The 23253-nt window shown below is 42.2% G+C and overlaps 1 protein-coding gene across 6 annotated transcripts in view; it reads left to right on the top strand.

The window, feature by feature from the left end:
- Positions 1-23253, top strand: part of ST7 (suppression of tumorigenicity 7) — a 134294-nt gene that overhangs the window by 18663 nt on the left and 92378 nt on the right. The window contains exon 1 of one of the 6 annotated variants that reach the window (XM_086887032.1): positions 16800-17212. The exons of 4 other annotated variants lie outside the window; for them this stretch is intronic. In XM_086887032.1, coding sequence (XP_086743158.1) covers positions 17191-17212 — 22 coding nt within the window. In that variant the 5' untranslated portion in view covers positions 16800-17190. Of the gene's footprint in view, positions 1-16799; positions 17213-23253 lie in introns of those variants that run through there. One more of the 6 variants, XM_086887035.1, reaches the window with a different exon arrangement.

The following is a 23253-nucleotide window of genomic DNA, read 5'->3' as shown; positions in this document are numbered from 1 at the left end:
ACATATATACTCCCTTCCCACAAAATACATCTTTATTTATCAGTTCTATGTGGAAAAAGAAGGAGAACAAACAAGTTCGGTAGAAGCACCAGTCATGTAACCTCATTTTCTGTGCTATGCTTTTAAGAGCAGGTGATGGCATACATACTGATGGTATAGAAGACCTTATCCCTCCCTCCTCATCTGAGATAAAAAAACCTTCTTTACGTTAACAGGCCAGTTGCCATGAGTGAGAATTTATTTCAGAAAGGCAATTGAGTTTTAGACCTATACTACCTCCTAATAAATATTAAACTTTACTTATTTGAAGACCTAGGTCTGTATTGCTCCTAACAAGGACAATGTAATTTAAGCATTCATTTCAGTAGTTGATCAACCATGTCACACTGAAATAGGGTGTACCTTCCAGACAGATCTCCAGCTGTTGATTAGTGCTAATGCAAAGAATCAGTCTTTATCCAAGTTTTTGTTACAGCAGTTTTTTACTATTGTTGAGATTTGAAATGAAGACCTTTTGGACACTTGCTAATATAAACCCATTGTTTGTTTTTTCTGTTGGTGTTGTGAATAATATTTCCCATGAAGGGGTTGAAATATTATGGAAATGATGACTAAGAACATTTGTTTTAAAATATATTATGCTGCATTCTTAGCTGTGGATTTAAAAATAAATTGTCTACTGAGGAAAAAATGTTGGGCATGTTCCAATTTCACAACAAAAAGCGGGGGTGGGGTTAGATACTCTGTACTTGTGCTGAAAAGGGAAAGAGCAGAGATACTGGGTACAGGCATTTCATGGAGACCAAAGAAGTGCAGCTGTATGTCTCGCATAAGGGAAAAGCTTAAAAGACTTTCTCAGTATTTCTGAAAGTCTGTGCAGCTCTCTATATCATAAGAAAAGGAGAGTCAACAGATGGAGTGGCAAGAGCTCCATCACCAGATCAATTTTCTTTTTAATTTAACTTTTTTTTTTTTTATGTTGCTCATTTGAGTTTTATTTATTTTCTGTATTCAGGCTGTGATACAGAGAATTGAGTTTGTCTAAGGGTAAAAGGCCATAATTTGGTATGTTCCATGTCAAATGTAGCACGGGAAGAAACTCTTTCTAGTACTTAAAGCTTCAAGCCTTTGGACATCATCCTTCAGCTTCTGGTTTTAATCCCAGACTTTCATGGTTTGTGTGATTTAAGCATGAACACAACACCTCTCTGTTCTCTTCAGCATTCTCTTGAATATCAGCAATGAAAGGCTTCACTAACAAATGATGTGCATGTGGGTCAGTGTTGGATTGGTTAATGTCTCCAAAATGAAGATACTCTCAAATTCCTTCTATATCATCGTGCATCTGAATCCCATTTTCAGAAGCGTTGTGACTTTCAAGAAAAGCCAATGGTACTTAAATAAAGAATTTCCTTAATAACTTTTGGAAAATGTGTTTGGGTTTCTAAGCATTTCAATGGCACAGCTGAACCAATATTCAAATAAATACATGTAGGTAAGATATGAAGTGTTTTCTGAAACAGTAATAGCAGGGCAATTAACAATCATGGAAGAATGACTGAAAGAAAAATGTATGTACTCCATGCAGAGCACATGGCATAGCTGGTTTTGATACCATTGGATACTGCTTCTTTCCAGGCTGCAATTTCTGTCTGTCTGCAATACATTTTTTTTCTCAATAAAAATCTAGTGGCAGTAGGTAGAGTAAAACAAAGATATGTCTAAAGGTCCTTCTGAAATGAAAAGATCTTCAAGCAGTGCTTTGGATTTTCTGAACACCCAGTCAAAACAGCACGAAACAATGCAAGAAAGCCCAGGGTGCCTTTGGGAAGTGAGTTAGGCTCGGCTGGTTTGCAGGTGCTGGTGGCTTCGTCCTGGGACATGGATGCTTGCTTCACATCCATGATCTCTGCCTTGCCTTGCTCTGGTCAGTTGAATTGGCCAGAGCAGTGCCGTGTAGGGGAAGAAGTTTTGATCAAAGGCTGATCTGCAGTGATCTGAGCTAAAAAAAGGTAGATTGAATGCATCTGGTCATGAAATAGGGTGCAGTCTCTGGTCTGTCTTAGCCCAGGCTAATGCCCTACCAGGGGCTCTGAGGGGTCCTCCTCATGCCTCCTGGTTTGCAAGCCTGTGTGGGCTTCCTTGACAAAGTGTTGCTGAAGTTCATGCACTTTCCTGAAATATGTTGATGCAGTTGAAAATGCTGCCAGCAGAAAAATCCCTCCTTTCTCTTCCAGGGAGACAGTGACTAGGAGGCTACTGAGAGGTATTTATTAGAATTAGACTTATAAACCTGTCATAGTGTAATTTATGCTTTCCTCTCTGTGCAAGCTACAGCTTTCCTGCTGTAAAGATTGTGAGAAGACAGAGAGTGGTCCCAGGCTGAAAAAAACCAAGAGTGTCTGTGAAATCTTGTACTCATATGAATGCTGAGAAAGATGACTTTATAAATATGTAGGAAATAAAATAACAGTGACTATCACATACAAGAAGAATTGTCTAGTTCTTAAGAGGACATGAGTTTTGCCACATGTTAGGGAAACTTCAGGAAAAAGAAAGGAAGAACTCTGAAAAAATATTTGAAAATGTTTGTTTATTTTTTTTAAAGCAGTGACATTTGCAGTGTTGTCTGCATGGCCATCACCATATTCCCTTCCCCAGACAGATCTGTGAGATTGTAGAGGTAAAGAAAGCATTTCAAATTCTTCTTCAGTGTTTCTTTTTTCTTCTTTTTCTTCTTTTTCTTCTTTTTAAAATTTTGTTTTGGTCGTATACATCCATAAGGTTCAGACACTTGTTTTTATCTGATGCTTGGGAGTTTCTGTCCTTTTTTCAGGTTTATTAAGATTTAGTCTCCATTCTTCATTTGAGTTCATGCCACTGTGCTGGCCATGTGGTTAACACATATAAAATCTGCCATGCCATAGTGCAGCCAAAGGAGCACTGATCCTCACCATTTTAGCTGCTTCTCAGAGTTTGTTCGTGGTTGAGGTTGAATGTCTTCTTCCATCTGCTGGAATCTCAGGGACATTACAATGCAATATTGTTCCTGACGCAGAGCGATGAATGTGATCTTTACTGTGGGAAAATTCCTCCGACAGCCGTGCTGGTTCAGAGGAGGTTTGTTGTTGATGCTCTGCTCTGTCACAGGACGTGGCTCAGGCAGCTGTCTGTGCACAGAGGGGTGGCTGATGCTCCCTGCTATATTACTCGGTTGACCTTCTGCCATCTCTTGACATTCTTTTGTGCTCACACCTCAGTCTGCCCTGACTTTGTCTGTCCCTTCCCTGCAGTGCACTTTGATTGCCAGGTCTCTGGCTTTTCAGCACAGCCTGTTCCCTGAAGCTCTCCACCGCAGTCTCGTGAAGATTTGAGATAAAATGGTGTTGCAAATTCAAGTACATGCCTGTAGCAGGGAAAACCTTTGCTGACCTGGGAAATGAACCCAGTCTGCTGTGTGGATTGCTGCCACACAGCAATACAGCAGTGTTTAATTTGGATTCTTCAGTATTTGCTGGAAAGGGCTCTGTATTGCACTGCTGTAATGGCACCAGACAGTCTCTTGCGTAGTACTTTCCTCAGCCTGTTATTTCTCAGGCAAGACCTTTGCTGTCCATTGGTCTGTGAAGACTCCGTGGTCTTTAATAAGAACAAAGTATAGATACGTGGTTTAGCTCCCTGTGAAAGCAAAATCAGGGATTTGAGAAAACTGGGATAGCCAAGTCCATCCTGGGATGGTGAAGGTGGGCTCCAGGGCGTGCAGGGAGGCTCATGATGTGACCATTTTTTGGGGGTAGAGTGAGTGATGGTGACCGATGAGGAGCTCTGGACCCCATCTGGGTCACCTGTCCCCCCATTCCTCAAGTGGTCACTATTCCTTGTCTTAGAAGGAGACTGTGTCTGGACTAGAAGTGGGGAATAGGAGCAGAGAGGAAGAGACTTGCGTAAGGCTTTGGTCATGGCTGTGTAAAAGGTAAGTGCATTCCACAAGGGAGAGCTAACATTTACTGCTGCAGAAACACATCTGAGTACTGTGTATAGAGCACAGATTTGAAATTTGACAAGCCAGCTTCTTCTGGCAGGGTCTGAAGCTTTTAAATAGGAACTGCTTTGGACCTCTTGGGAAGCTGTTCCCTAAGGGAAGGGTCTGGAGGTGAGGGATGTGCTGGGAAGCTCACTGCACTCTGCTGTCAGCACTTCCCAATCAATTATGCAAGTTATAGAAAGGTGGCTTGAGAGTTGTGGGATGGAAGTGGAACAAGAAATGTTTTCTCTTTGAGTGTGGAAAGAAGTAGTAAGACTTCAGAAGGGCAGAAGCCTTCTTAAGGTCCTGCTGGCATCTTGAAGACAGTAAACTCTATGCAACAAATAAGCAAACAAACAAATAAAAGAATAAAATGAAATGTGTGGAAGATGCCTGTTGAGCTCTCTGTCAGCAGTGGGAATCCAGAGGCTGCAGCAGATCCACCTTTGTGGGACTGTGCTTCATTTCCCTGGACTACCTTTGTGCCTTGAGACTAGCAGCTGTCATTTAAGATGCAGCATTCAGGTTTACATTTAAGCAGCACCTTTAAATCAAGATAATTTTTTTAAAGGCTTCATTCAGAAATTACTTCAACCATCATTGAAACAAAAAAGAATGGTTTATATTTCCCATAAGAACTGTACTCTCTTTGAAAAAATAGCTTATAAATACACTCTGTTGGTGTCTAAAGACTATTTTATCCAAAGGCTGGATTCTGCCTGTTTGGAGAACAGCATGTTACTTCTGTTAGTTCCAGAATAATGGTCTGGTATGTAGGAGTACAAGGTGACCAGGGCTGTATTTACTCGTAGCCACATTTTTTGCTGCAGTAAGAACATCCCAGGTAGTGGGACAGGTAAAGGTGGCAGAGATGGCCGAGGGTCAGTAGTGAGTTGAGCAGTTTGCTGTGTGGGGGCAGCCTGTCTTGCTGTGTACTCTTCCCCAAATTGTGCTCTACCAAGTCCATTCCAAGAGCTGATTGCCTGCAGGCTGCTCAGGAGAGCGAGTGCCAAAAGGTGGGTGTGTGTGGCATGGGCTCGCATGGCTGCGTTCAGGAAGCACCTGGCAGCTGAAGGCTAGGTAGCAGTGCATGCAGGGGATCATAAAACTGCTCTGCAGAGCTTCTAAAGGCATGGTTTAGTGAAATTTTGATGGTGAGATATACAGAAATACATTTTGTTGCTGCAGAAGCAGCAAAATGATGCCACAGTGTTTTCAGAAGTCTGGATCTGTCTGATTATGAAAGAAAATTAAAACAGGTGAGGTTTTAATATTCACCCTGAGCTAAAATATGCTGCATCTTAAGAGGATTAAAAGTTTTGTTCATTACCAACAGCATATTAATTCACCTGTCAACTGGAAGAAAAGAACAAGAGTGTGATTAAGATCATATTTTCTCTGAGGTCAATGGTGCCTTAAATTAAGGAAATTCAGAAACTCTCAGTTGTTTCACAACAAAGGTAAATAACCAATCTAAACAGTTGTCTGATGAAGAAATTGAAGAAATCTTACAGTTGAAGAAACAATAAAAATACTGTAATTTAAAAAAGATGTAGAAACCATTATTTGGTTCTGAACAATTATCTGTCCCATTTAGTGTGCAGTTCCTCAGAGTACATTATGGAAAAGTCATTAGTTTGGAAAATCAAAGGTTCTTATCATCTTTGTTTATCTTTGGAAACTTCAAAAGTCCCTGACACAATCTGTTTCTTTGGGCTTGATGACATGGAAATATTTAATCATGCCATCACTGCCTGTTTTTTTTCCTTAGACTGCAGTTGAAAGGTTTATTTCTATACTATTAGGTCTGCAAAAGTGTCCTGTTACTATTGCAGTTTATATATTTTTTAAAGATGCTAAAAGGGGGAAAGCAGACACTTCCTATGGCTTACAGCTAGCATTAATATATTAAAATCTCTTTATTATGCACTCTTAAAACTAGTTCAATCTAAGCATTATTTCAGTCTTAATTTGGCAAAAGTCAAGAATTGTTGGTTAAAATTTTCACTGTAGAATGTTCCTCACAGAGGTGTATATTTTTGCTTCTGCATTAGGGAAAGGCACAATGTTGTGCTTTTAGATCAAGACTTCCTGCTCCTTTATTATTAAAATATTTATATTTATTAGTAAATATTTATATATATGTAAATATTTATTAGTAAAATATTATTATATATTAAATATATGCAATACATAGAGTACATTTCTTCTTCTTCTTCTTCTTCTTCTTCTTCTTCTTCTTCTTCTTCTTGCTGTCATTGTTATTATTATTCTATATATATATATATTTTACATATTTTTATATCTGTATATAAAAACTTGCTTGCTTTATGTCCTTTTGCCTCAAATGCAAATTACCTTGACTCAAATGCAGTGATGGACAGAATACTTTTCTGACATTAATAGTCTTGGACAAATCAGAATTTTCACAAAATTTCAGAAGCCTGAGAAATACTTAGCCCTTAAGGCTGAGTTTCAGTTTGAGGTTAATTCCAAAGACATGCAGAAAACTTGATAGTCAGATTTTAGGAAAAAGGAAGACAGAACCCAGTTGTATATCTATCGGCTTTAAGTACCATTATTGAAATAAATAAGCATATTGTTGTAGCCTTGTTTTTATCCAATAGCATAGTAGTCCTTGTCTGTTAAGAACTAGTGAAGCACTCTGGTTTAAATTTTAATAGCAATAAAAACCAAGAAAAATGTAAAAGATTTTGAGAAAAAAAGTGCTTTTCCTGCAGCTTTCTAGCCAGAAATTACCCCTTTAGAAAGCTCCTGCCCTGGAGACATCTGGCTCTGTAATAGTACACGTAATTCTGGTGCACTTTGCAGCAGAGCTGAACTGTGACTGGCTATTGCAGCAAGATGTTCCAGTTCCTTTCTGGCTTCCACAGTGAACATGCAGCGTTGTGTCTGCCTACTGCCTGAGCCAGGGTGGGCCCTTGCCAAAAGACACGTAAGGGACGTTTCAGCAAGGAGGATTTTAAACTATTTCATGCTGTGTCACAGGAAAATAAAAGTTTTTGGCGTTTCTTTGAGTAATGGTTATCTACCTAACCACATTTAAATTGATGTTAATTCAAGATAGTAAATGACACTGAAAAGTCTGCAAAGGATTAGTTTCCTGGTGAAACACAAATTCACATATGTGTTGCTTTCAGTTCCATCGGTAGTGCAGGGATAAAGTGGAACCGAGTGAGCTTTTTTTTTTCCATAGACTATCTTGTATAAAAATAATTGCTCTGATAAGAAGCAATGTTAAACTCATGATTAAAACACAGTGGTACTGCTCACTGAGGTCTTTTCCACGGGACCTGACTTCATGCCAGGGGAGTCTGTATGTGTCTGGCTGGTTACTTGATAATTCATAGCCTTTTCTTATTCACATAACTAACCCTTTGCTTTTCCCTGTCTGTAGTGTGTTGTATCAATTTCAATCAAATGCATCATTAGCAACAAAAGTAACGAAGCCTGTAAGTCTTGTTTGTACCAGTTTATAAGGAGATGTGAAGGTTGAGGTCTGAAAAGGTGCTGTACTGGACTGCATTCATCCACTGTACAGTTTCCAGCGATGTTTGGTGTGAGGTAAATACACAGTAATCTGTGTTTTATTTTGCAGTATATTTTCTTGAGAATTTTTGTGTAAAAAGGTTTTCACAAGATGTGATTCTCATGCTGTTTGACTGAAGTGTAAGGGACTCACAAGCCTCTGCCCTTGGGGTGCCAACAGGGGCAGCCTTAACCCACTGAATACAGGAGGCAAGTCAATCCTTGACTTGAGTTTGTGCTTTGGCCAATCACCAAACCATCTTCTGGGAAGGATAAGTGGTATCTAACAGTACTTGCTGTAGTGTAAACAGAGCCAGAGGCTCAGGTGGATAAATAACACTGACAACAAACAGCAGTAACCAGAGTTGGTGGCCATCTAAAGGCTGATGGGTTTCAGGAGGCATCAAGGAGGGATGTTTGGAGACAGTGTCCCCACCCTGCAGGCTGAGCAGAGCCATATGCTCCTACTTTGCTGCAAGGTGAAGCTCCTCAATGGCTTTATCTGGTTTGATAACTGGTTAGGTGGTGTTAAGTAAACAAATCAGGTATGTAGGAAGGGCCACAAACACTTCTACTTGAAGAAAAAAATGTGTGTCCATGCTTAAACTTGTTAGGAGGTAGCACGTCTCAGATGGCAAGGAAAACTTACTCTGGTGAAGTGATGCCTGCTGATTTTAACAACTTCCTGTATCTGCAAATTGTGCTCAGCATGACCTTCCTGCCTGGGCTGATGAAGTTGATAAACTCAGTGTGCCACCTGGTACTGGACAGAAGCCCTTGAATCTTTCATGGCATTTAGGGAAGAGAAGTGTCACAGTGCTTTGAAATATCAGGAGATCACTGGTGTAATGGAGATCTCTGCAGCTGCAGGGGGCAGAAAGGTGTCCCTCTCAGCTGAAAAGCTGCTCTTTAGATTACCTCATCAGTCTGGGATCTGTTCGAGGGGAGCACCCATAGAAGAGGCCACAGTTTAAAGCAGGTTTGGAGTGCAGGGATCTAAATTTTTTTCCTTGAATTATGACATTGGCATAGCTATCTCCTTTTCCAGTAGTTCCCCTAAACTCCCAGGTGCACAGGAGGCACTTCTGTGATACCTGAGCTGCTCAAACCTTACTTACTCTGAGTGTGCTCTCTTTGTAGTCAGTGGAGAGAAATGGGCACTGCTGAAGTTGACAGTTGCTGAACTGAGAACAAAACTAATCTAGAAAATCAGTGCTCTCTAATGGTGATGGCCAGGACTGTCTTGGGGATGGATGTTGTGGAGATTGGGAGCTGTAACCTCCATGTCTCCTCCCTCTGTTATGCTGTGAAATACAGCAGCTCTGAGGGTTCCACCACTCCAGGGCAGAGGCCAGAAAGGGTGATACCAGCACCCTGGCAGTGTGGTCTGCTCAGACCCACTGTTAGTACCGAAGTTCTGAGAAACTTGAATATTGTAATGTCTGATCGTGTAGTTGTCATTAAATTGCCAGTGTCACTTCCTGTCTTGCCTGTCTTGCGGTGTTCATTCACTGACCATCTCCAGGCAGGAGGAGTAAGCTGTGGTTACTGGTGCTTCATTATGCTTTGGCAGCACCGTGGTGTGCTGTGAGAGGAACCCTGTGAGCCAGTCAGTGATGTGAGCTCCTAGTAAAGGTCTGCTCTTTGTGTGCTAAGATGAGTTTCCACATGGAGTTAGACTTGGCAGTCTGTGCATTTTTCCTTTGTGCCAGGTGAGGAGGCTGCTGGTGCAGTTCACCATAATGAGGAGGGCGAATGCCACCACCCTTTCCATCTAATTTTCCTCTAATTGTCTACGTAAGGTTTCTAATACCATAACTAAAAGCCTAACATTTTGTCTAGTGCTTTGTTCAGGAGAGCTTTTCCAGGATGTCTGTTAAGTTCAAGAGACTTCTTCTCCTAAAAGCCAGAGATAGAACGTTTAAGTGCGTTGCTGGGGCTTCCTCTTCACCATACACATGTTCCTCAGGCTAGCACCTACCCACATAAGTCTTATAACTTGTAGGATGTTGCTTTTCCAGGAGGGGTTTATTCTGTTGTCGGGTGTTCAGCAGATGAGGGTGCTGTGCTGCTTGGTGAGCCTGCAGTCGGAGCCTGATGGATGGACCTCAGTGCTGCTGTAACCTCACAGCGATCACAGTGCAGGATCAGGAGGGCTTTGGTTGCTTTGCTGACTTATGGAACCAATTCTTTGTCAAGAAAAGCTATGATAATCAAGTTATCCAAACATTTATTAGTTTTTGGTTAATATTTTTTTATTCTGAGAAAAGTATTTTAGATCTTCAGTCTGGGGTTGGCAGTGAATGGAAGTAGAGTGGAACCCCTGGAGTGAGGGGCTGGGACACCACCAAAATGCTGCATTCTGAAATCCTTAAATGTGCAGTGCAGCTAGTCAAACAGCTTCCAGTGGACTTGGTTTCCCTACTGACTGCAACTGTGTTATATTTATGGCTGCAGTATCAGATCATTCACTGTTATGCATAGGAGTATCCATATAGGAAAGTAGAAATAAAACTCACAACTGAATTTTTTCTCATGGCTATATTATGGATTCCTTTATATCTGCTAGGAAGTATGCTTAACACAGCACTCACCCATCCAGCAGGGACTTGATTACCTTGTTTCGTGGGTATTCCCTTGTAGGCTTAGAAGTCCATAATTTTTCCTGCATTTATGGTGAAATCATGGCTATTTCTAATATCAGATTGAATGTTCACACTGTGTTTACTCAGGCTGAGAAGTAATCTAAATTTGATCTTCCTCTCTCAACAATCAAACTTTCTGCATAACATGAAGGTTTTACATTAATTAGATCAGACATTATTAATGCAGATTTTAATGCAATGTTGGCAATACTTGCTGCTTCTCTAAGTCTCTCTGACTCATTTTTATACCTATAAATTGGATATTTGTGTTTATGTGGGGCACACATGTTCCCTCTGATGCCAGTTTGCAAGTGATTTATTATGAGTTGGCCTTAATCCTAATTTTTGATCCCTCAGTCACATAAAAATCATGACAGTTTGTTTATAATCCTTTTTTTTAATTTGTTATCCACCTCTGTTTGCTCTGACATTAGAAACTTTCATGTCTACCTCATGTGCAGGCCTGTGGCATAGATCCTTGGAAATGACCTGAAATCAGGATCAAAAAAAAAAAAAAAAGAACCCAAAAAAAACCCCAAAAAACCCACCAAAATATTTCAGTGTATTCCCCTCAGTGCAGAAAATAAACACCTTGCTTTTCTTCTAATATTTTATTCTTATAGAAAGCTATCTAAATAACCAGTGATTTAAATTAATTTAACAAATAACACTGAAGATTTATTTGCTTCCTTTGTTTCTAAGTTCTCTTTGGATCATACTGGAAGGTAGTGTGTCCTCCTGGAACATTTGTCAGATGCAGTAGCAGCCCCATTTCATCACACAGTTGCATGCATTTGGGACAATAAACTGCTCTCAGAATTTAACAAGACATTAACATGCTCTGATGAGCCATGAGGTTTGATGTTACTGAAAAAATAACATATTTCATTTGGGTTTGATATGTCATTTGCACACTGGGAGTAGATTGTCACACTGTGTTGGTAACTGTCTTAGATATTCATGGGTTAACAGTTCTGTGCTTAAAAGGAAACTAACCAAACTGAAAATCAAACAAACAAACAAAAAAATATGAGAATCACCATCCTAATCTCTTGACAATATTATACAAAAAGGTGAACTGTACTCTGCCACTTACAAAATGATTTTAGCCTTTTTTTCCAGTCTCACACTGAATGATGTAAGGGAACTTGTTGAAATGTGACAATTCATTCTGTATCCTCTGCTGCAGGGAATGGGAATACCATTCTGTTCAGCTACTCCCTGATACTAGGTGCCAGATATGCAAAGAAATCCAGCTAGACACCTGCCCATGACCCACAATCTCAGTTGTACTCTAGAATTAGGCGCTTAAGCTGGGCTCATAGATTTTATTTTTTTCTTTCTTATATGCATAAATGTATATATGAATATTCTTATATTCTTTCCATACAGTTCTCTGTGTGTAATACTCTACCATTTCATAAATACTGGAACTTTCTGTCCATTAGATGTGCCTCGATGGCTGGGTGGCCTGGGAGAGGTTACTCTTTTAATGGCTGAGCATCTACTGGGTGCTGCCTCTTGCTGCCCCTGGTGAATGGCTTGCAGTAATCATGTACAGAGCTGTGGTGAGGCGAAGATCTTCGCTAAAAGACATGTTGAAAGGCATGACAGTAATGTAATAATTGATTATTATGGTCCATTGTATCTCTTTTTTGAAAAGCATTCTCTCTTTTGAACTTCATCTCTCAGGTAAGGACCAATGCAGACATAATGATATTTTTGGTGGCAAAAAGTACTTGTTCTTCAGTCTGTCTTGTTATTTGTGTGTGTATGCATGCATATGTTCACTCAGAAAGCCAAATTTTTCTAGGCATTAATTGTATAAAAGTGGTGAGGAAAAAGAATTTTTACGTGAAACAGGGTTACATAATGCAATATGGAGTGCACAGAAATATTTTAAAAATCAGCACAAGAACAAATAAAAAGAGAAAAACATCCCTGTAGTCTGTGAATTAGTCTGGTATAAAATCCTTTGTCTATGTTGAACAGGACAAACATCTTAACTTCTTTCCTGCCAGCAGTCTCCTTCCTTTCTGTGCCAACATAACAATGGAACGGTATGTTGCAAAGAGAGAATGCGGGTGGAAAACCTCAAACAAAATATGGTAAGACCAGGCTATGAGGAGAACACCAAGGACTTCAGACAGTTCAGATGTTCAAAGATATTCAAAGATATTTTCCACTGTCTGGCTAGCCAGTCCCTTTGTCTCTCCCTGTCTCAGCTGCCTGGTGTGGTCCTTGTCAGCCATCCTTACTCCCCGAGCTGCTCCTGGTTGTCCGCGCAGCTCCCTGTGGAAACTTGCTGGCATTTGCACAAATGTAGCACTTGAGAGATTTCATTCCAGTGGAACATACCTTTCTTGGCTCCACTTGGCTCTGAATGCTCTGTAGTCCAAGCTGGCAGACCCCACCGGACCTGTGCCCTGCTGCCAGCTTTGCTGCTGGGAAGGGCTTGTCAGGGCTGTCCTCCATCCCAGCTGGCCATGGTCCCTCTCCCTGTTGCCACAGCTCCAAAATTGCCATTTCTGGGACACTGGCTTAATTCAGTGATGGAGGTACTGGAAAACCCCTTTGCACTGGGGTACTGATGGTACAGCATCAGTGCAGGGTATTTGTTTTGGTTGCTTGGAGGGTTGTTTGTACCTTAAATACATGCCCCTGTGAGATGAGAAGCTGAAGTTGTTGCACCACACTGGATTACATTGGTGTAATCATGATGTCAACTTTTTCGCCAAAGATGTTTGTTAAAGATTATTAGGGTCAGCAAAGTTGAGCAAAGCATAAAGCCAAAGAGCTGCAGTTCTGTAACACATGCTGCTGTTGGATTTAATTTTTCTTCTGGAGCATAAAAAAACACCTTGCAGTATTTTGTGGGTACCATGTTAATCAATAATCGGTGTGGCAGCTGTTGCCAGAACTGACAATACCTACAGAAGCTGGAGACTGTCACAATGTTGCTGGGGGGGTCTCACTGCACTTTTAGAAGGGAGCTAACTAACATTACTACTAGCAAAATAAATTCCTTTTGGAGGCTACTGAATGGTCTCAACTCATTGCAGTCACTCAGAGATTTCCCACAGCACATTAAATGGATTAAGTTTTTCAATGTCTTAAAAAAAATATCAGTTTCCAGGCATTAAAAAGCTTACAGAACAAGGGACCTTGGTAAGGAATGGCAAGTTTAACTAATAAAAATTGTTACCTACCTTTGAGGTTTATTGAGATTATCCTGTACTTCATGTCTAGAGACTTGAAGGTGTGGGACCTGTTCCCCTGCCCTGGGGAGGACAGAGGTGAGAATTCCCTTGCTGCTCAGGGCAGTAGGACAGGAGAACATCACAGGTGGGATGGACTGATTTCCTGCTTCCAGAGTTTCTCCTGTGGAAAAGGAGGTTAAATGCAAAATGAAATGTTTTTCTAGTGACAAGCGAGAATAAAGATTTATGCTTTAATGGATCAGCATAAGGCACGTGTACAAAGCTGCCTCTGTTTGTAGCTCAGATTTCCTGCTTCCACTGTTGTTATACAGAGAAATTACTCTAAAGCAGAAATTTACATCAGTATAAAAAATTCAACATTTCATTATCCAGCTTCATTATTAGAACTCAAACTGTGCTTTAGGGCTTAGACACACGTGTCCTTACAAAACAAAGTAAAATAGGAGTATTATTTTTCTACACTGATAAAGTAAGGAATAAAGAATATCTGCTCCAAGAGCAGCAGTGATTGAGAAGCACATCCCTTTCTCTGGAAAATGTGAATGTACAGGAGACAACTTTGCATAACATATATTGCTGCTGATTTAAATATTTCATGCTGGTTTATGGCAGAATGTATGGAAGTACATTGTAAATTAATCTAATACTTGAGTAATGTCTTGTGAACATTGTAAGCAAATCACAGCAATGCTGGCTGAAGATTTCCTTTGACCTTTTCTGTACACTAATTACATTATCTTCACTGCTGCATAAGAAATAAAATCCTTTTCTTGACCCTTCTTTATAGAATAGACCAATAGCAACATTCAACATTGGAAACAGAAATCCATAATTCTGCTAGCAAACTGAAAGCTTATGGTCTTAAAAGAGCAGTAGGTCAGAAACAGATTTTAACACTTTCTCAAAGTCATTTGACAAAATGTATTAGGTAAATTTGAAATAATTTCAGAGAAAGTCCTTCCTGTGGCTTTTAGTGGGTCACCTTTCCCACAAGGCAACGTACTGACCTGCCAAGCCTAAAACTAACAAAATAAATTATTATGAAATCCTTCCAGAGATACTGCATGGTTTGTTTGGACTTTTCAACTACCTATATGCGTCAGTGTAATGAGAACTTGGCAGAGGGCCTGGGCTCTGTGACACCTTCAAGGATGTTGTTGGAAATGCCCTGAGGTTTTGTCTCTTCCTTGGAAACAATGCTGTGGGAAGGTCAGATCTGCTCATCAGAGCAGAACTTATTCTTCAACCATTGCATGAGTGCACTTGGGATTTTTGTTCCAGAGACCTGTTTTTAAAGATGCTTGGAGGCTTACAGATACATAATAGACACATTTCTTCTGTGAACTTGCCTCAGTTGCTGGAAAGTCCAGCCAGAGCTTAGTTTGTTTGATGCACTGAAGCTTCTTATCAACCTGTTTTGACCGAAGGAGGTGTTCACTGCTCTAAATAGTCAAAATAACTAGTTCAGTTCTGGGAACAGCAAAACCTTGTCAGAGAATTTGTGCCACTGTCATGGTCAAAACCAGTTCGGACATGGCTTCATGGTGTTGTGCATCCGTGCACGTGATTGCAAATAATCATGACAATTGAACAAGCCAGGCTAATAATTCAGGTGCTTAAGTACAGATTTGAGGACATCTGGTTAATTTAAGACGTCTGAGGGTTGTTTTGAGTCACTATGATTATGAGCACTGATGTCCTGTCTGCTGACAGAGACTAAAATCTGCTTAGAAAGTGTGTTGTGAGATGTCTCACCACAAGATGTGGCCTCACTCGTGACTTTCTTCCAGCAATGAAATACAGGTAAACATGTCCATGAGCTTGGTGGCCCTAACTATTCTTATGGTGTGTACAGAACACAAAGTCACTGTTCAATATGTAGAATGGAAAGCAGGGAAACAGCTGAAAAGCATTTTGTGCCAGCACATGTTACTAGGAGAGTAGCTTGGTGTGCCTTGTAGGTGCCCCCCCTGCTGTGGGAAGCACAAGATCAGGCTCTGTACAGCCCCTTGCACTCTTTCCTGTCTCTCAGCACAGGGCTGTGCAGGGTGCATAAGGATGTTTTTGGGCATACACACCCTGTGAGCTTGGGACCATGTTCTCCATCCCCAGGAGCAGAGGGACTGGCCTGGCAGTGACCTGCTGTGGCTCTGAACCCCATATGTTGCTTTCCAGTGTGTCCTTCAGGGTGCAGTGGTCCCAGCCAGCCCCTCCCTGCTTCCCGATGGTTTCAGCATGCTGATCTCCTCGGGTGGCTGCCGGCCTTCAGTAGTACTTGTTTTACAGGCCTGCTGCTCATGGTGGCTTTGGCTATTCTGCAAACAGCACAAACCCCCCTGCAGAGCAGCAGGAGTGTTTGGGAATGGTTAACCCACAAAAACTGAGAAAAGGAGAAGGAATGGTTGCTTGCCTCTAAGTGCTTCCCTTAATGGACCTGCATCTATCTCCTTTCTCCTCATCCACCAGCAGTACTTTTCAGTGTCTGACATCTTGGGAACTGCATGTACATGTTCAGTGAGATTTCACAGAAACTTTTCTTGGTTTTGCCCCTTCTGGACAGCCATTCTACGGATGGTCCATAATGCCTGGTAGCCTCCAGCCGTCCTGCTTGGCTGCTCTCACCAGCACGAGATGGGCGATTCCTTTTGTCTGTGAGAGGACTGAAGGAGCGAGATTAGGGCTTTGTTTCTATGTTTGAACATTTTTCAATTACTAAATGTCAGGAAAAAAGAATAGGCTCAGCGCACTGAAAATCGCACTTGCAGATGCACATTAGATCTAGTTGGTTTTGAAGAATAAAGAAAAATTAGGGACAATATTTCTTTGGTTGCTAGGATGCTTTTTTATCATTGAATTCAGCGTGCTTTGGGGTTTTTATTTTTATTTAGATGTGTGACTCATTTATTGTGGTTAGAGCATTGTTACGGTGTGTTCTGACAATAGAATTAAGTAAATGAGATAGCTGGCTAACACTTTGATGTGAAGATTAGGTGCGGAGTGTAGACTGGCCCAGGAGTTTAGTATTTCTTTGAAAGAAAAATAATGGAGCTAGTGATAGAAATTTGGGGTTATTCTTTACTGAGAACGCTATAAGTGGTATATACTGGGACATTTGTCCCTGAAATTTATTCTGTTTGCACAGAGACACTTTGCTTCTTGTGCAGCTGAGAAAAGGAGCGTGAATTCAAGACAGATATTTTCCTGCTAGCTTTACAGTCCCGGGTGAGAGCTTTAGCATCACAGAGGGACATACACGTCCGGCTCTTTGTCCTGTGCTTTTAGTGAGAAAGGAATTCCCATGTGAACGGCTGTGCTGTGTCCGAGGCCGCTCCGAGCCCCAGTGTTAGCAGCAGTCGGTCTGTGCAGTGTCCTGACGTCATCCCGTGTGTGCCTGGGCTCCGCTATTGTCTCGGGGCGGGCAGGGCTGCCGATTGCAGTGTCTGCTGCCTGCCGCCTCCCCTGCCTGCCGGCAGCGCTCGCAGGACGCCGGCCTGCCCTGACATTCGGATTTAAAACAGCAGCTCCTGCTTCTTTGCTTCCTGAGGAAGGACCTTCACTGCGGTTGCAAGGAAAAGCTGTCTGCGGTGTTGAGGAGAGGAGGAGAATCTGGCAGCTTGGATAGCCTGGGCTGCATTGTCTGCCTTCATGACCCCCGCTGTGTAGCAGTCTCATCCCTTCGCTCATACACTCCTTCTGTCTTCCACTCTTTTTTCTTCTCTCCTTCTTGAAACAGCAGCATCTGGGGCGAGCCATGTTTGGCACTGAATCGTCATGTAAGTAAATGCATCCCGTTTACATCCTTTTTCTGTTGAGAGCAGGGCTTGTTTTACCCCTGCTGTACCCGCCGCACTCGCATTGTCTCTGCCGCAGGTCGCTGGCTGAAAGCTGCGGTCCTTGCATGTTTATGAAGGGATTAAAGATGCTGGAGGGGAAGCATCTACCTCCCAACTGCGGGTGCATCCTCGATGCAAGCAGCAAGGCAGCCTAGGGCTGTCAGCGCTGCTGAATTCAGGCCGCTGGAAGATTGGGGGGAAAGGCAGTTTTGCTTGAATGTGTCACTTGATAAGATCGCATCTGTCAGTGATCGGGAGTTGCAAAGACTCTGATGAATGCGCTACTCAGACGGTACATTTGGGGACTGAGAATGCTGCAGTATTAGATGGGCAAGAGCTGGGGGAAAGTGATTTAACCAGCAGGAAAGGACTGCTGTCTCATGTCTATCTCATTTACTTCATTTTTGTTTCTGGGAAAAAGGAGGCTTCTCTGCAATCCCCTCCCCCCCCCACCCCACCCCGTGACTGCAGAATCCGCAATTAAATTAGGTGGAATTCTAAATATGAGGTGAAAAATGCAAAATAAATTTTTTTTTTTTTTTTCTTCCTCATCTTTGTGCTGGAAAATCTTAACTGAGGCAGTCTGCTGTATAATAGCAGTGCAGATGCATGTCATTGAAAGCAAGCCAGTTTTGCTTCAATGGGAACAACAATTACCTGCCTGGCAAATCTGGCTGCGGAGGGAGGCTGGGGGTTTATGTATAAATAATGTTGCTGGTGACAGCGTGGCTGTGTGGAGACCAGTCTGATCCAGTGATTATCAGGTGACCAAAAAATAGAAAACAGTTGGTTCCCGCTGTATTTTGTGCACAAAACAATACTGTGTGTTGAAAACCTTTCTCATCTGGATTATGAGGCAATGGCTTTTGTAGAGCATTGTCACCTCCAGCATGGTGTAATGTCTCCACACTTGTAGGCTGGGACCTGTTCTGCACCTCATCTCTTCCGAGGAAGTGCTAAGAGTATTGGGATACCTCACAGTTATGCCTTCCTGGCCGTAGAACCCCTCGCTCCCAAAGGGTTAATTAGTCCTGTGGCCAGGCTCTGGCAGCTCCCCCCTCCTCTGCCACAATATCCAATCAAGGTCAAGCAGCATAGAAACAAAATTTGCCTTTAGATTTCTTTTGTTTAGGGACGCATTTTTCATGCACAGTTGTAAACATGTCTGCAGCTCTGGGTCATCAGAGCATGAACAGAGATGCCAAATGTCGTAGCTGCATCTATTTCACCCTGACAGATCTGTGAGCCCCAGTGTCTGTGTCCATGAGCTCTGCTTCTGCAAAATGCACGAGAACAGGCTTTGAGATAAAATCTGTGCCCTACTTGCCCCCTTACAGAAAGCCATAGTATGTGCTCAGATTGTTCAGTTTTGTTCATTTTTGTGGTCCTTTCTTGGTTTACAAGGTGCTTTGGTTAAAGTCACTGGGGTTATGCACCAGCAGCTGTGGCTGCTTTTGTTTCCATGGTTCCCACAATTTAGAAAAGGGCAATGGGAGTTTCCATAACAGCCACTACCAGTTTCCCAGAAGGGTCTAGAAACATTTCTTGCATTTAGAAATGGGATTAAGCAGAACATGTCTCATTGCCATCAATGTGAGCAGAGGCTTTGGTCAGTCTCTGCCTGAACTCTCTGGCCAGATGAAGAGCAAGGCAGTGTGGTGGCCATCTCCCCTGTGCCTCTGCTGAGGCCTGAACCTCCAGCCCAAGAGTTCCTGTTCAGGCTGGACAGGCTGTCCCATTGCCTGCTGCTGGCAGGAGTGGGGAGAGTGGGGTCACTGGTGCTGCCCCGCTCACCTGCCTGTGCAGGGCAGTGCTCCTGTAACCAGCCCTGCCCACAGCACTGCCAGAGGAACAGCGGCTTTGCTTTCAGAGAAAGAATCTAAATTACTTCAGTCAAAATGCTAAGAGGTTACTCTCCTCCTGTCTTCTTCAGATTTCCAGGCTGTCAAATGATAATAGTGCTACTAATTGTTAGTGTTTCTGTCTGGCTAGAACATCAAACAGGACAAAATAAAAAAGAGTCAACATTATTTGGACATTGGAAATATAACAAAAGCCATTGCTGCTGTTGCTGTCCAAAAAGCATGAAATGAGCAGATTACAGTTTTTTTAATCCTGCTGTTTACACTTAACATTTAGGATTTTTTTTCTCTCTGCTCTGATCAGAAAGCCAAGAAAAATGGTTAGAAGCAAATACTGGTTCAGAGAACCTTTAGTCTCTCTCAGTATCAAAATATTTTAAATGTCAAAACAACTGCTTTGGCAATCCTGTTTTATTCTTTTTGCTTTTAGCAGCAGTTAGCAGGGCAGTAAAAGATGGTCTGAGAGTCTTTGTAGGAACAGGCTTATCACCTCCTGAATGCAGGGAAAGACAAACAGCCAGTGACAACAGCTCATAAAGAGGGATAAGGCAGCAGGCAATGCACAAACAGCTGCTGACACTCCCAGTGCATGATGAGCAAGGTGTGTGCAAATATGTGTAAAGCAAAAATCCCCTAGAAGTGTCTGTGCAAGGGCACTGTGGGAGGGTGGGGTAGTTGCCATTGGGTTGTGGTCAGTATTTCCCATTTTCTGTAATCCTCACAGGAAACATATGTGCCAGAGACACTTCATCTTCAGTGCTTTTGTGCTGATCCACTGTCAGACACAATGCCAGGGCGGTGTGGGGAGCTGTGTGCATGGGGGGCAGCTTTCCATCCCATGCCACCGCTCCTGCTGACCTGAAAGACTTGTCTGCTCACCATAATAGTTTCACATTCTGTAGGAGGTACTCTGGTTTGATAAAAATTGAGAATTAAGTCTTTTTTAAGGTGAAATGGTGTAGGGCTGCACCAAAGCAGAGAAGTGGTGGACCTCTGAACAAATGGTGAGGTGGTCCCCACAAATAGAACACCTTCATCTCAGGCAGAAGAGCCTAGCAGAAATAACCAGCAAGCATGCCTTGTCTAACTAAGAATACTGGCAGTTGCAGGCCTCTAGGAGAGACAACAGAGGCAAAAATTAAACTGAACTGTAAGAGCAGCCACAGCCAGTGGAGCTTACCAGTGCTGGGAGAGGTCAGGGAAATGCAGCTCCACCACATCTGACTGCATTGGTAAGGAACGGGACAGGATGCAGTTTAGAGCCTGCAAAGCAACTAGAGAGGCTCAGAGAGCCATTTCATGAATGTCTGAGAATATACACCATGTGTGCTTCAGTTACCCAGGGAAACTCAGTATGAAGCTGTGAGGAAGGGAATCACACAGGTATGTCCATGGTGCTTCCCCAGTGCTGTTACAAAGCCCCAGATGTGTGCTGTCAAAGTCCCAGGTGATGTTCTCAGCACTGCTGCATTTCTTCATGCTGGGGCTTTTTAACCTAGCAGCAGTACTAAACTGTTGTAGGGGGCTAGTCTGGGAAATGCTCTTCCAGCATGGGCTGTTTGGGAGATGCTCATGGTGGTCCCTGTCTGGTAGATCAGCAACTGCACTCTGGAAAGCAGAAGGATTCTGAAACAGAGGAGACCTGACCAAAGGGCCAGAGAAATACAAATCCAAAGGGCAAATGGAGCTTTCCTCTGCTGCAAGGTTAATTCTAGAAGGCTGCTCTCTGTGGGAAGGCTGAGGACTATTGTGGGGATTGGGAAACCTTGCTCACTTAAATGTACCAGGAAAAGCTTCTGTGCTTGTACCAGGCTCACTGTACTGTCTTCTGCTCTGTCTGTTCAGGAAGTGCTTTTGTTCCTAGACACTTTTGTCCCCAAACTATCTTCCAGCCAAAATGCAACAAATGGGAAAGTTTAAACTAAGTTATATGATCTTGTGGCATCAGAGAAGTAGTCTTAGTGCAAAACAGCAGTAGAGAAATGGGAGATCTTGGCATCAAACATGGAGATGAAGGACAATCTGATCACACCATCCTGGGTGATGTTCCTGCCTCCTCTGTTCCCAGCACCAGTAACTCATCACAGCTGTGGGAGAACCAACCAAGACCTGACCATTCCTGCAGGGAGTTGGTTTTGAACATGTTGGCTCTCCAGGCTTCTTCATGGGGTGGTTAGATGAGCAGTGGCACAAAGAAGGGTGAGGCATGACTGTTGAAATTCTGGTGCGATAACAGCCTTGGTGAGACTGAGCTCCACCGAACCAGCAGATGACCAAAATGCTCCTTTTTTGGACATAACCAGCCCACTCTCATCCTAAAAGGCTGAGAGCAGTTAACTACAGTGGCAATTCCACAATGATGTTGGTTTCTCAGGCAACAGTATGCCAAAGAGAGGTTACAGAAAATACCAGAAGTTGCAACTTTAAACCAGTATATGTAGCTGCTGAAGTTCCTATTGTACCCCATTGAGTCAGGGCTGTTGAAAATATTGCAGAACCAGGTCAAAGAAAGGCTTATCTATACCACTGTCAAATGCCAGAATAAACCTGGGTTATGAAAGGGGTTGAGGTTACAGGAGCTCTAACAACTTCACAAAATCATCAGTGAAACTTTAAGATACTTGGAGAGAAAATGTAGCCTTACGTTGCTCTTACATCTTGAGGTCGATCTTGAGGATCGACTGCAAGCTAGTAGTGTTACTTTCTAAATGAATGCATTTTTTAAAAATACAAACCTGAGATAAGAGAGGGTTCTCTAAACTCCTTTGTTTTAAACACTTTTGTTAGGTGCCTGAGATATGGTTGGCAAAGGCTTGACTGCATGCTCGGAGGACAGGGGCTTGTAGCCCACGCCTGCTACTCAGGCAGCACCAATGGCAATTTGAACTTGTGAATTGTTGAACCTGTGTTGAGCTGTTCACAAGCAGGCAGCTGTCCTGAGGGTTTAAGTGCACTTTCTTCTCCTTCTTCTCCTGGCCTTTTCTTCTCCAAAAACCAAAAGTGAGCTGAAACATCTCACAGGCTGGATATGACTCGTGAATTTGACAGTCTTTGGTGGTTTGTCTCTTGCAGCCCTGGATCACCTTTCCTATCTCATCAGCTTAGAAGTTTCAAGGATCTGATGTAAAGTTACTGAATACAGTGATAATTTCTCAGGTAGCTCTGTCCACACAGTTTCTGGAATGAGGAAGAAATCTGAAGATAAATGAAGGGAATTTGACAAGCTTTTCTTCAGCTTGTGAAATTTTTGGTCCTTGCCATTAGCTAAAAGCATGAGCTATAATTAGTGGAGGAGTCTGTGGTTGTTCGAAGATGACAAAAGGTCTTTCAGATTTCAAACAAAAATCATAAAATAGTTGAGATATGAAGGGACCAACACCTCCCTCAAAGCAGGACCAATCTCCAAGTTAGAGCCAGTGATAGAGATGAGCTCAATCAATCTGCATGCTTGCAAAATGGTATGAGATCAAAACAAACTTCAGCTTTGACCAGGGTAATTTACAGAACCAGAAATAGGGAAAGATCTTTATGACCAAGGACGCCTGAAAGATTATTAGAGTCCCTTTGGGCTGTGTGACCCAGATAGGAAGAGCAGTACATGCAGTGAAGACTCATATTATTTGAGCTGGGGTAGAAGCAGTAGTGTTCCATGTAATTTGGGGATAATTAATGGGTATGCCTAACAAAAAATTTTATTCACAGAAGAATCTAAGCCATCTCTTTTCATCTGAGCTAAAATGCCCTGCTTGATCCCTGAAGCACCAGGAAAAGGTCTGTGAAATGCTATGAGAAGAGCATGTGCAATACAAAGACAGAGTATTCCAAATATTCTTGATAATGGATTTCTTTCCCTTGTGGAGAAAATCACTTTGATATGAGATCATTGTTTAGACCCTTGCATATGAAGATGACTGTGTATAATATGAAATTAAAGGATCATAAAAATGACAATATGTTCCCTATTGAAAAGGATAAGGTGCTATATTAAGCAAATAAGCTGAACAACTACAGAGAGAAGCACTTGTTTCCCACAGTCTGGTGGAGCTCAGTGAAGAATTGTCTGACTTTGGTGTGTTTGGTCAAGGTGAACTTAGACATCAATATAAGATGCCTAGAATC

Source organism: Cyanistes caeruleus, chromosome 4 (assembly GCF_971803275.1).
Source record: "Cyanistes caeruleus chromosome 4, bCyaCae1.hap1.1, whole genome shotgun sequence".
NCBI classification, from domain to species: Eukaryota; Metazoa; Chordata; class Aves; order Passeriformes; family Paridae; genus Cyanistes; species Cyanistes caeruleus.
The sequence above is the reverse complement of the archived record's forward strand: the minus strand, read 5'-3'. Positions and strand labels throughout refer to the sequence as shown.